Genomic DNA, 13519 nt, shown 5'->3' with positions numbered 1-13519 from the left:
AACCTTGAGTAGTCTGGAAACCAAATGTCTCAAAATGACTGTTCAGGGGTATAAGCATCTGCAAATTTTGATGACAGGTGGTCTATGAGGGGGTGAATTTTGTGGAACCGGTCATAAGCAGGGTGGCCTCTTACATGACAGGTTGTATTGGGCCTGATCTGATGGATAGGAGTGCTAGGGGGGGTGACAGGAGGTGATTGATGGGTGTCTCAGGGGGTGGTTAGAGGGGAAAATAGATTTAACCAATGCACTGGGGAGGTGATCGGAAGGGGGTCTGAGGGGGATCTGAGGGTTTGGCCGAGTGATCAGGAGCCCACACGGGGCAAATTAGGGCCTGATTTGATGGGTAGGTGTGCTAGGGGGTGACAGGTGGTGACAGGAGGTGATTGATGGGTGTCTCAAGGTGTGATTAGTGGGGGGAATAGATGCAAGCAATGCACTGCCGAGGTGATCAGGGCTGGGGTCTGAGGGCGTTCTGAGAGTGTGGGCGGGTGATTGGGTGCCCTAGGGGCAGATAGGGGTCTAATCTAATCTGATGGGTAGCAGTGACAGGTGGTGACAGGGGGTGTTCGATGGGTAATTAGTGGGTGTTTAGAGGAGAGAACAGATGTAAACAGTGCACTTGGGAGGTGATCTGATGTCGGGTCTGCAGGCGATCTAATGGTGTGGGTGATCAGATTGCCCGCAGCAAGGGGCAGTTTAGGGGCTGATTGATGGGTGGCAGTGACAGGTGATCAGGGGGATAGATGCATACAGAACACAGGGGGGGGGGGGGTGATCAGGAGTCCCCAGGGGGCAGTTTAGGGACTAAAAAAAAATAGCGTTGACAGATAGTGACAGGGAGTGATTGATGGTGATTAGGATGGTGATTGGGTGCAAACAGTGGTCTGGGGGGTGGGCGGTCTGAGGGGTTCTGTGGGCGATCAGGGGGCAGGGGGGGGGCAGATCAGTGTGTTTGGGTGCAGATTAGGGAGGCTGCAGCCTGCCCTGGTGGTTCCTTTGGACACTGGGACCACCAGGGAAGGAGGCAGCCTGTATAATACACTTTGTAAACATTACAAAGCGTATTATACGCTTCCTATGCAGCGATTGTCGGGTTAACAACCCGCCGACGCTTCCGATTGGCCGGCGGGTTGACGTCATGGGTGGGCGGAGTGGGCGGGTGGGCGGAGTCTATTGCCAGCAGATGTGCGCGTATCCCAGTGCGCGATCCCCGGCAAAACAGTGTCCCAGGACCCGACGCCATTCTGCGTTACGTGGTCCTGGGGCTGCCACTTTGCCGCCGCCAATCTACAGTGGGCGGTCGGCAAGTGGTTAACCCCCGCCCGACCGCGTCACGCCGGTAGGCGTGGCTGCGGTGGCAGCCCTAGGACCAGCTAACGACCGTAAAGTCCTGAGGCAGCAGTTTGCTGCGCGCGCATCTCCTACCTGGAGAGCTCTGTTGGTGGGGGGGGGGGGGATCACTCATGTACTGAGTTGTGTGGCCCTGCAGCTTGGCCTTAAAGCTGCAGTGGCCATTTTAACAATAAAAGGCCTGGTCTTTAGTGGGGTTAAGCACTGCAGTCCTCAAGAGGTTAACCACCCTGATGTTCTATTAAGATCGCCAGGGTGGCGGAGCAGCACTTTTTTTTTTTTAAATCATGTAGCTAGCCTAGCGCTAGCTACATGATTCCCCCCTCCCTGCTGCGTCTCTCCCACCCCTCCGATCGCCACCGGCACGTATGCCCGTCCGGAAATCTCGTTCTGAACGGGATTTCCTTTAGGGCTTCCCCCGTCGCCATGGCGATGATCGTGAGGACGTCATCGGGAGTCCCAATCCACCCCTCAGCGCTGCCTGGCACTGATTGGCCAGGCTGCGCACGGGGTCGCCGGGGGGGGACCTCTTTCGCGTCTGGAGGTGGCGGCGATTGACCCGAACACGCAGCAAGCAAAGTGCTTGCTGCGAGTTTAAAAAAAAAATCAAAATCGGCCCAGCGGGGCCTAAGCGACGCCCTCCGGCGGTGGGGAGCTGAGCTCGTCAATACTGCCAAGGAGGTGAATACTCCTATACAATATAAATTATACTTACATATAACCGCGAAACCTGACTAAATCGTTATTTGGCTTCTCACATTCAATAACGCTGTTGAATTTCACTGGGTCAAATTCAGATTCCTAAAGAAAAAAACAAATATTGAAATGAACAGATAGGATAAACAACTGTATTACCAAATTGCTTTACTGAATAATGTGAGAACATGAAAATACAGCAATCATAGCCCAATGTCTTGTATTTAAAATGCAACGCTCTTTGCCACTTTAAGAGGATACCAGTTTACTCACATTTAGAGACTGCTCTGAAAAGCTGTCTGTCTAATGTCTTTATTAAAGGCCCTCTTGTTTACCCAACACTTGAATATAGAAACTCCGATTTGGAAAAGGAAATGCTACTTTTTCCTGCTCTACTTGCATTCCAGGGTAAATCTTGCACAAGTATCACCTAAAAAGATGAACAGTTTTTTTTCCTATTTGTGGACTGAACTCTAAATGCCTTTTGCAAATGGTCGTCTTGTTCATATTTTACAAAGTACATTTTTCAAATTTTTATTCTGTCTGCAACCTTGACCTACTATGACAATCTAGCATATATCACCTTTTAAAAACCCATTGATCGTGACAAAATCATCAACACTCCCAAAAGGAGCAGAAAGGCAGAAAAAAAATGTGGGGGTACGGGAATACCTGCGTGCGAGCATGTTCCAACTGTAAACAGAAAAATCTACCCCTTAGGATTTACAGTTTGTCTTCACTCCCTGTACTAATGACAGACAAATCTAAGGATTAGCATAGTCCAACTGATGAAACCTGACCAAGCGCAACTGAATGGGGAGAGCATTCTGCAATGAACTAAGTTGAATCCTTTTATCCAGATGTGATACGTGAGTGCTGTGACACAACTGACTGAATGAATGTGTAGCATATATAGTCAATCCGTATATTATAGTCCGATACTTCTCCAATTAGAAGGGATAGAATACTGGTTTGACAGTTCACGCATCACAAGAGAGAACAGGAGGCTCTTCACTCTCTCAGTGTGAGTTAGGGAAAAGCTTAAAGAGACTCTAACAAAATGTTCAGCCTTATTTCTTCTTTCCTATAAGTTCCTATACATGTTCTAATGTGGTCTGTCTTACTGCAGCCTTTCCTAGTTGCACAGTGGCTGTATTATCTCTGTTATATAATCTAATCTTTCCTCTGACGGCTTTGCTGGGCTCAGGCACTCAGGCAGGAATGTGCTGCTCTGTTTGTGATAAGATAGAAGCTATACACACCCTCTCCACGCCCCCTGCAGGCTCTGTATGAGTCACAGACTGAACTCCTCTCAGCCTACCACATGCCATGTCTTTTGTTTGTAAAACAGTGCCTAAAACTGGCAATTACAAGCCAGGATTGCAGCAGGGAGTGGCAGAAACAGCACATAGGGGCCCAGGAGAACATAATAAATAGAATGGTATGCTTTTTATTGTAAGAATTTTAGAGTACAGATTCTCTTTAAAGTATATTTGGAACGCTAGACAGAGCTACACAGTAGAGGGAAGCGTTCTTATGTTTCCATGGCTTTGACCATTACGTAATGGTCAAGGTATGATTTGGAATATGTGCTGAAGAACTAAAATTTTATTTCAGTATGAGCTATAGCCTCATTTTCAGCATCAGCACTATGAACTGTTGATGCCTTGTTACCTTAGATGGCTCTAAAGCTTTCAGTGCTAGTACAAAATGGTATAGTCTGGAGACCACTGGCATGTTCAGAACTTTAGCCATGGGCAGATGTGCCGACTGGCGGACCAGTGTGTGATTCGGATATTGCTGGGAGTCTCAAGCTGAACACGAAACAGGGGTTCTCCGGTCAGAGTGGGACACAGATCATGCAAGATCTGGTAAAATGTATTCATTTTTTATTTGTTTCCTATTTCACCATTTAATCTAATATATGTATTTGCAATCCTATTTACTTTGATGTATGTATTAGCAATATTCTTTAAATAAATCAAAACCTGAAAAATGAATAGATATTTGTATGCCTAATTCAGAAGCTGAGCAGTCTCAGTGAGCAGTATCTTAATGATTAGGTATTTTACCAGATGACGGGAAAAGCCCATAGCAGAAACTCCAGTGTAACAAATTACACTGAGAGCTCCAGACCTATGCTACGTACACACATGCAACAACGATCGTTCCTTGAGAACGACGAACGAACTTTTAATTGATGAAAGAACGACCTAAGTAAAGTTAGTTTTAAAAGGTGTGTAACGATCTGATCGTTAGAACGAACGTTACATCATGTAAAGCAACTATTGCACCTGCGCATAAAAATGAGAAGTTTCACGGAGAAATTGTGAAATGCGCATGTCAAGCCTAGTATAAATGACCGTTTCCAACGATGTACTACTTTTGCAAACGTTAGTCGTTGGTTAAAATCCGCCGAGACAGAACTTTCTTTTGTAGCGATTTGGCTCGTTCGTCGTTTGCCTTAATAGTCGGTGGTTAGTTTTTTGTAACGATCGTCGTTGGTAAAGATCGGGAAACGATCGTTACAAACGACTATAGTCGCATGTGTGTACGCACCTCTAGGCTGAGAAAGTGAGGGGATGCAGAGCACCAGACCCAGGTTGAGACAGAGGATACAGTGTGTCAAGCCCTAACAGAGACAGGATATTGAGGGCCAAGCCCTAATGGAGGGAGAGGATGCAGCATGCCAAGCCTAGGTTGAGAAAGGGCAAAGTACCAAGTGATCCAACTTACAGGAAACCTCTGCAAAGCACCACAGTAGAGCACATCAGTCCTTCTCTGTACAACTTGTCTGTTCATCCCTCCTAACCAATCTCTGTGAAAATCCCTGCTAAAGGGGCCCATACACTTAGCCGATTTTCTGGCCGACCGATCGATCCCAATCGATCGTTTGCAAATTGGTTGGCCAATCAACCGATCGCTGATTTCGATGGATTTCCATCGAACTGGCTGGGTGGAAAATTTAGGTCGATCTGATGAGATTGCTTATCAGTTTGCATTGGCCTTAATGGAAATCTGATGGCAAAAAAATGCCATCAGATCGAATTTCAATAGATTTCAAACTGAAATCTATTGGAATTCTATCCTGGTAAAAAATGTTTTAAAAACGCATCAGATAGATCATCAGATGCATTTCTTATCTATCTGCTGCCAATCTGACGAGTGTATGGGCACCTTAAGCATATCAGTTATCTGAAAAGAGCTAAAACTTGGACAATTTAGTGAATGTCTGGTTGGAACTAATACGCAGGAGTCATATGCAATGCACTTTTTCTGCTGACTTTTCTCCTAGGAGAGAATTTTTCATCTTCAATTTAAATGAACTTTTAAGCACTTTGCAATGGAAAAGTACCAAAAAGTATGTGAAAACATGCCAAAACTGCCAAAATTATATTAAGTATTTGTTTGCTTGCTGGGGGTGTAAAAGGCATTTTATTTACAATTTGTGAAAATATCACCTAGGAGAAAACTCAGGTGAAAAAGTGAATTGCATATGTCCCAAGATCTTCAAAGAGCCAGAGAAAACCAATAAACTTCTGAAGAGAACCAAGACTTGTAATTCTTCTTTCAGTAGTGAGACCGAGATGAATTTCTAGACTCTCTCCAAATATTATTGTTTTACATTTAAACAATTCTCCTAAGGGCTCTTTCACATTAGGGCAGATTTTCTGCGTTTCAACGCAAAGGATAAAGTTTGCGTTACCCAAGGTGAAATGAAAGTCCATAGACTTTCATTTTAGCTTTCACATATAACGCAGCCTTTTTGTGCGTTGCGTTCCACTGCACCCAGGCGCAGTTTTTTGGCCAACGCTAGCTTTATGCGTTACAATGTTAGTCAATGTAAAACGCACACTATGCGCGTTTTTAATCCGTTAACGCAGGCAATCAGTCCCAGAATGCAACAGAGGAACAATGTAGAAAGTTGACAACTAAAAGAAAAAAAAATTACCAGCGTTTTTCTATGTGCAGTAACGGATTGAAAACGGATTAAAAACGCACACTCACTGCAGTGCAACGCATATCAAAACGCAGTAAAAGGCATACAACAAAACGTATGCTTTGAGCGTTCTCCAACGCAAGCTCTGATGTGAAAGAGCCCTAAATACTTATCACACCTGTCTATTTACATAAAACTAAAAACTTAAATATTCTGGGAGGAAGTAGGACAGGAATGTGGTGGGTAGATGCTGCTGACTGTTTGGAGGAGTTTGTGCTGGTGGTGAGATTTGAGGTTTTTCTTAAACTTGTAAACTCTAGAGAGAAGACAAAATACGTGTTCACAGAAAATTTACTAGCATTTCCTTTTTCTGTGTATTGTGACCTTGTGTGACTTCACAAAGACTAAAAGAAAAAAAAATTGCTCCCACGTTAGACATTCCCCTGCTCATTGGACTCTGATATCCATCACAGTGGAGCAGGTGTACAGAAAAATCGAGGGCTGTGGAGTCGGTACAAAAATCTTCCGACTCCTTAGTCCTAATACTTAACAGGGCTGTGGATTTTGTACAAAAATCATCCGACTCCAACTCCTCAGTTTATGAAACCACGACTCCGACTCAAACTCCGAATCCGGGTGCCCAAAATTGCCCCGACTCAGACTCGACTCCGACTCTACAGCCCTAGAAAATCCACATTATTTGCAAGAAGTTTTTAAAACAACATACTGCTTTCCTATTAGTTAGGTGTTCCGATCAGACACCACAAAAACAAATGTGTTTGAGGGCACTCGTGGTTCTGGGCTGCTAACGCTTTAACAATTTATGCAAACGTCTAGGCCAAATTTAAGATCTAACCCAATGAAGAAAGTATGTTTAGGGTTCCCACTGCTCCTTTTTTTCAGCCTCATCTACACGCGTAGATGCGGCCGCGATGTTCCTTATCAATCCAGCCGCTGATGCGGCTCGATTGATAAGATCCGACAGGACGGATCTTGCTTCCGCCGATTCCCTGCTCGTTTCCCGCGAGGGGACAATGTTAGGGAATCGAGCGGAAGATAAGCGGCGCCGGCGGGGACGAGCGGTGAATCGAATCCGTGGCACGCGTGGGGACGCGGAAGAGGCGATCCTAATCGAGCCGCCGGATCGCAGCCTCATCTACCCGTGTAGATGAGGCTTTCAGGGCTGTAGCGTTGGAGTTGGAGTCTGAGCAATTTTGGGTACCTAGAGTCAGAGGTTTCATAAACTGAGGAGTCAGATGATTTTTGTACCAAATCTACAGTCCTGGTAAGTGTTAGACTAAAGAGTCGGAGTCGAGGAGTCGGCATCAGACCCATTATGGGTACCAGGAGTCAGACTTGGCGGTTTCATAAACTAAGGAGTCAGATGATTTTTGTACCGACTCCACAGTCCTGCTTCTTTTCATACCCATTGTAACCTTAGTGCCACAGTCCTGGAGCTCAAAATCAAATATGGTCACCAGTCTTGACGAGTCCAGTACTCAAATCTGTACTACTGCTTTGACTGACTAAACTGCCTTATCAGTAGAGTGGTTACCAAAAGAAGTGGGGTAGACAAACACTGCTGGATGGAGGCACTTGTCACAGACCTCACAAGTGGACCTGGGGACAATTGACCCAGAAGAGAAGAAGCAGTGACCAAAGAGTTCCTGGGAAGGTATCACCTTAACTCCGACATAATAGGTTTTAAAAATGTGCCACTTTAACTAGTCAGAGATACTAAGCGATGTATAGACATAAGGTAACAATCTGATAAGGAGCCACTAAGTATGTACAGGTGACTCCCATACTGGGTAGCTGATAATACTAGGAGGAAATGTAATTATGTGTATTAGTTTTATTTCAGCTGATTACTTTGATATCTCCCTGCAGCAGAGATCCTCATGATCCCAACCACTACCAAATGATATGCCAACTTTCAGAGCAAAACATACATGTCTGCACCAGGATTCCAGATATTGCTTTGATTGAGAAAACTATTATCTTTCATCTTCTTCGATCTTCAAATCAGATTTAAGCTAGGCAAGGAGAGAAAGCCACTGGATATAGTAAACGCAGCCCTCAGGTCCCAGCAAATGAGTCTGTATAAATATACAATGTAAGTACTTTACCTGGTCTCTTGGAGTTTACCATAAGGGAATTAGAATATATATCAACAAACAGGTCAACAAACCTGTACTTGGTCCTAGCCAGATGTCAGTGTTACTGCAATCATTCAGAGTGACAACCTTGCAACTTAAAATAGAGCTAAAATCCATGTTGCACACTTTTCTAATAGGTATGTCACTGTTATTTTTTAATTTGCGGGCTTATAATTAGTGATGGATAGAAAACTGAAAAAAATACACCTTTATTTCCAAATAAAATATTGGCACCATACATTGCACTAGGGAAATATTTTAAACGTTGCAATAACCGGGACAAATAAAATGTGTGGGTTGTAGCCACAGTAGAACGATTTTAACACTATAATGGGCAAGACCTGAGAAAATTATTTTTTTTCAATTTTTTCTCATTCTAATTAAAATGCATTTAGAATAAAATACTTAGCATAAATGTACCTCCCAAAGAAAGCCTAATTGGTGGCAAAAAACCCCAAGATGTAGATCATTTTTTGTGATTAGTAGGAACTAAGTTATTTGAGAAAGAATGGGAGGAGTGCTGACAGGTGAAAATTGCTCTTGTCCTAAAGGGGTAAAAACCCGTCAATGGTCAAGTGGTTAAGCAGTGGGGAGAGCACATATTTCCAGAAATGAAACCTAGAAAAAACTACTACAGCACAGAGTGAGTATATATAAAATCATAGTGCCATTATATGAAATAAAATCATTACAATGCCATTTATATTGCCACAACACCTCTAACTTCCTTCTGCAACAGTATCACAGTTGTTATAGTTTGAGTAACGTGAAATGCTAACTATACAAGGTGCTGATATGCGAGATCTGTGTCTTGGGATTTGGCTTGCACACATTTTCCCATGGCACTAAGCAGTACAAGCCGAGCCTATGCCAAACCTTGGTGTTACTATATTACAAGCAATTTGCTTTGTATTTTCAAACTATTTGTAATGCGCTTATAATTCATGTTAACTTCTTATGACAGATGATGTCTACATAATTTAGCAATGACATAAAAATGCACTATGCAAATGCTACCCTGTCCTTTGTGAACTAAAACAAAATGTACCTAGCCACTGTTGGGGTTACAGGGAAAGAGTGTCTGGGAAAGTGATGGCAAATCCACTCCAAGTGAGATAAAGCGGGACTTTTGTTGTTAAACAAGCCCTGCTTTGGAAACCACAGGTCTGTGGGGATTGGGGACAAGTATCAAACAGGCATCCGTATTCTGCTGCAAGGAGACTTGCTTACATTTGTTGGTTTTGAACAAAATAGTAGGTTTGCAAATAGTAGAAAGGGTTCTCCTCGCTCAGTAGTAGTTTGTTGTTCTTCTGGCTAGGTGCTTTTTTTTTTATTTATTTTTTTTATTGGAACCCGGTACATGAAGACAGAATTTTTAGTGAGAGCTGATCGTTGCAGGAACAGGACTGGCGAGTTAGCCTTTCTCAGGCACCCTCTGCTGCCTAAAGGTGGGTACACACGTCAGATAAAAGTCTTAGGAAAATGAAAGATCACAGACCAATTTTACCCCTTTCCATGTAGTATGAGAGCCATACTCTACACAGTCTATTCTATGGAGCTGAACTCCCTGTCAGATAAAAATCTTTGCAAGATGCTGTACACAAAGATGCTGTACACATGCAACAGATCATTATCTGCAAAAGATCAGTTCCTGCAAAAGATCCGTTCCTGCAAAATGCATTCAAAGTCTATGATATCTGCAGATCCTCATAAACACCTTGTTTAATGGACCATCATCTGCAGATCAGACAACTATCTTCAGATCTGAAGATCCAACCTGGTGAAGATCCAACCTCTGCAGATAATTGTCCGTTAAACAAGGTGTGTATGAGATCTGCAGATTGGTCGGTGATCTTTCATTTTCCAAAGACTTTTATCGGACGTGTGTACCCACCTTTAGTCTTCTGAGCAGCTGAGAGGAGCCGAGCAGTTGGGGTGGATGGAGGAGGATCAGAGATGGAGCCCCAGGGTATTACACCTGGTGCCTCCGCCACTTGTTAATCCAAATGATGAGCACAGGCACATGCTAACAACTGCAGACTAACAATGTCATTCCATCATAATTGCAGGGCTGTGGAGTCGGAGTTGAGGAGTCGGAGCAATTTTGGGTACCTGGAGTCGGAGGTTTCATAAACTGAGGAGTCGGAGTCGGGAGCTGGATGATTTTTGCACTAAATCCACAGCCCTGGTAAGTATTAGACTAATGCTGGGTACACACCATGCGTTTTCCCGCTCAATCTGTGGGTCGATCGGGATTGATACGACTATTTCCGACATGCTCGATTTGGGCTTTGATCGTTCCCGCCGTCGATTTGCATGTTAAGTATGCAAAGTCAACGGCAGGAACGGTCAAAGCCCGAATCGAGCATGTCGGAAATAGTTGAATCGATCCCGGTCAACCCGCAGATTGAGCGGGAAAGCGCATGGTGTGTACCCAGCATAAGGAGTCTGAGTCGGAGTCATTTTGGGTACCTGGAGTCGGATGATTTTTGTACCAACTCCACAGCCCTGCATAATTGGTGGCAGAAAACATGAATGCATTCTGTTAGTCGTGAAGTGGTTAATATGAATTAAGAAATGCATTTACCCCCCCCCCCCCTTTCAGTTTACCTAACCTAAACACCCTCAGTAATACAAAGAGATCCCGGCGCTGCGTAATATGTTGGTGCTTTATAAATACAATAAATAAATAATAAAATAAAAATCAAATAGTAGGAGGTTTCCCAGATAGTAAAAAGGTGCACGTCTCAAAGTACCTTTCTTCTAATGAACAGAAACGCCTGATTGACTAAACTTTAATAAAAGCACCAATGACAACAAGTTTTACCAACTACCTCAGGTAGCAGGGCTACTAGGTGATGAGCATATAAACAGGAGCTAAAACAGCATGTGAAACATACATTTCCCTTCTTGGAGCAGGAGGTATGAAAGCAGCTTATGAAAAAGCTAAATAAATACAAATATTTAGCTTCATCATGGGAAATATATATCTGCCTCTAACTGCTAAAAATAAAATCAGCCAGACACAGACCTTTTCCACTGGCCAATAATTACAAGTGAATTCTGCTTACATGGAGGTGACATCGTTTTTTCCCTTATACTCCCATATGAGCGATCAACAGCTTTGTTCACTCATCCCAACCCATAAACACATCAAGGCGGGTTAAATTACAACTCTGGTTTGAAGGGGGCAGCGCACAAACTTCTTGCACAAATGAACATATTGTAATCTTGTATCAACAAATAAAAAAACCAAATTTTTGCAAAAAAAAAAACCGTATAACTTTGGTTGAATGCACTGCAAATATTGTTATAAAAAGGAATCTATTATGGGCAATTTAAGCTTTGTTGACCCAAGCTAGATGCATAGAAGGACGTGTTCAATTAGAATTAGTGCTTTCAGAATAGGTATGCAGTTATTATTGGATGAACTTTCTTGAATTAGAAAGAAGCATCATTATAAAAAGAATCCAAAATTAAATACATAATAATAATAATAATAATAATAATGATAATAATAATAATAGAAAATCTCTTTACCAGATAGTAACATTTAAGAAATTATTCATAACTTTGTAATTTGGTATTTTATGAAAAGTGTCCCTGGTAACCCACCTTTAACCCTTAAAAAAGAGAACCTGAACTGAAAATGGGTCCCATTTGTCCAATGATCAATGGAATTCTCCGTCCTCCATTTTAAAAATGGCCATTACACTATAACAGCTCCCGGTCAGCACACTGTTAAACTGTACTATAACCCACATGAGCCATAGGGAAACATGGACACTACCTTGCACATTCAGTTGTAACAGACACCTGCAGATATATAACTGACAGCAACTGGTGGTATATTTCAGTTCTGACAAAATCAAGTCAGAACTGGAAGGGATCACTGTAAGAAGAAAATGTTGAGCTTCTGAAAGGTACGGACGGGGAGATTAGTATGTAATATTCATTTACAGGTACATCATGTGTTTATTTTAAATAATTTTACTCACTTCAGGTTCCCTTTAAGGCCCCATTCACACTTAAAAGCGCAAAACTTTTTGCGGGAGTGAATTTTCCGCGATTACACGCGAAAAAAATAAATCACTGGACACTGCGGCGATTTTTCCGCGATCGCGTTTAACGCTTCTATAGCGTTGAGACACGATTGCCGGGAAATCGGCTGTATATGGTGCAGGCTACGCATTTGCATTTGGCGATTTGCGTTAATAACCGGCGATTAACGCAAATCGCCCAAGTGAGAAAGGGCCCATAGGGTGTTATAGCACTAGCGCTTTAAAAAGCGCCAGCGTTTGAGCGTTTTGCTGAAATCACTGGCCAAACGCTCTAGTGCGAATCAGAGAAGTGGCGCCAAACCCTTATAAACCTTGTGATTCGGGTCTATATAGATCCGGTAAGCACATTTATATCCCGGGTGGTGAGCACAGAAGGTGTACTACTGATCCTAATTACCTAGAGTTGTGTGCGCTTAGTCTTGGACTGTATATTTATTTTGATTTTTTAGGAGTGATCTCTCTGCCTGCAATACAATTCATGACTGCTCTGCGCAAACCTTTTGCATTGGTTTCATTAGTTCTAATAGGATGTTGCACTGCACGGATGGAACTGCATATGCATATAGCATGCACAGTCCGGCTAGGTGAGCTCCCGTCTCGCGCTCCCATTGCCAGGAGCATTCTGCGCAGGTGGAAAACGCTCTAGGCAACGTGAACAGGAGCGCCTGCGCGGTTGGTCCCGGACGACTTTCCAAGGCCAACTGCGGGCGAATGGAGAGGGAGAAGAGGATGCCGTGGGGGCAATCAGGCTGGAGGAAGCCCCAGGTATGTATATTTTAATGCCAATTCCCCATCTCAGGTTCCCTTTAAGCCATATTTATGCAAAGCTACTTCTTAGTTTATCTTTCCCATGTCAGATTTTCATTAGTGAAAAACAAACACCTTCTACATCTAATAATCCTTTGGAATCCACATTTTTACAGCAATAGAAGTTTGCTGAATGTTTCTAAAGGTGCGTACACACATGCGACTATAGTCGTTTGTAACGATCGTTCCCCGATCTTTACCAACGACGATCGTTACAAAAAACGAACCACCGACTATTAAGGCAAACGACGAACGAGCCAAATCGCTACAAAAGAAAGTTCTGTCTCGGCGGATTTTAACCAACGACGATCGTTTGCAAAAGTAGTACATCGTTGGAAACGATCGTTCGTACTAGGCTTGACATGCGCATTTCACTATTTCTCCATGGAACTTCTCATTTTTATGCGCAGGCGCAATAGTTGCTTTCTGTGATGTAACGTTCGTTCTAACGATCAGATCGTTACACACATTTTAAAACTATCTTTACTTAGGTCGTTCTTTCA

At 43.2% G+C, this 13519-nt stretch overlaps 1 protein-coding gene across 1 annotated transcript in view; it reads right to left on the bottom strand.

Annotated features, from left to right (window-relative positions):
* Nucleotides 1-13519, bottom strand: part of ATP10A (ATPase phospholipid transporting 10A (putative)) — a 169196-nt gene that overhangs the window by 93291 nt on the left and 62386 nt on the right. The window contains exon 3 of the mRNA XM_068268154.1: nt 2069-2154. Within this exon, the coding sequence (XP_068124255.1) occupies nt 2069-2154 (86 nt within the window). The remainder of the gene's footprint in view (nt 1-2068; nt 2155-13519) is intronic.

Source organism: Hyperolius riggenbachi, chromosome 2, assembly GCF_040937935.1.
Source record: "Hyperolius riggenbachi isolate aHypRig1 chromosome 2, aHypRig1.pri, whole genome shotgun sequence".
In the NCBI taxonomy this organism is placed as follows: domain Eukaryota; kingdom Metazoa; phylum Chordata; class Amphibia; order Anura; family Hyperoliidae; genus Hyperolius; species Hyperolius riggenbachi.
The sequence above is the reverse complement of the archived record's forward strand: the minus strand, read 5'-3'. Positions and strand labels throughout refer to the sequence as shown.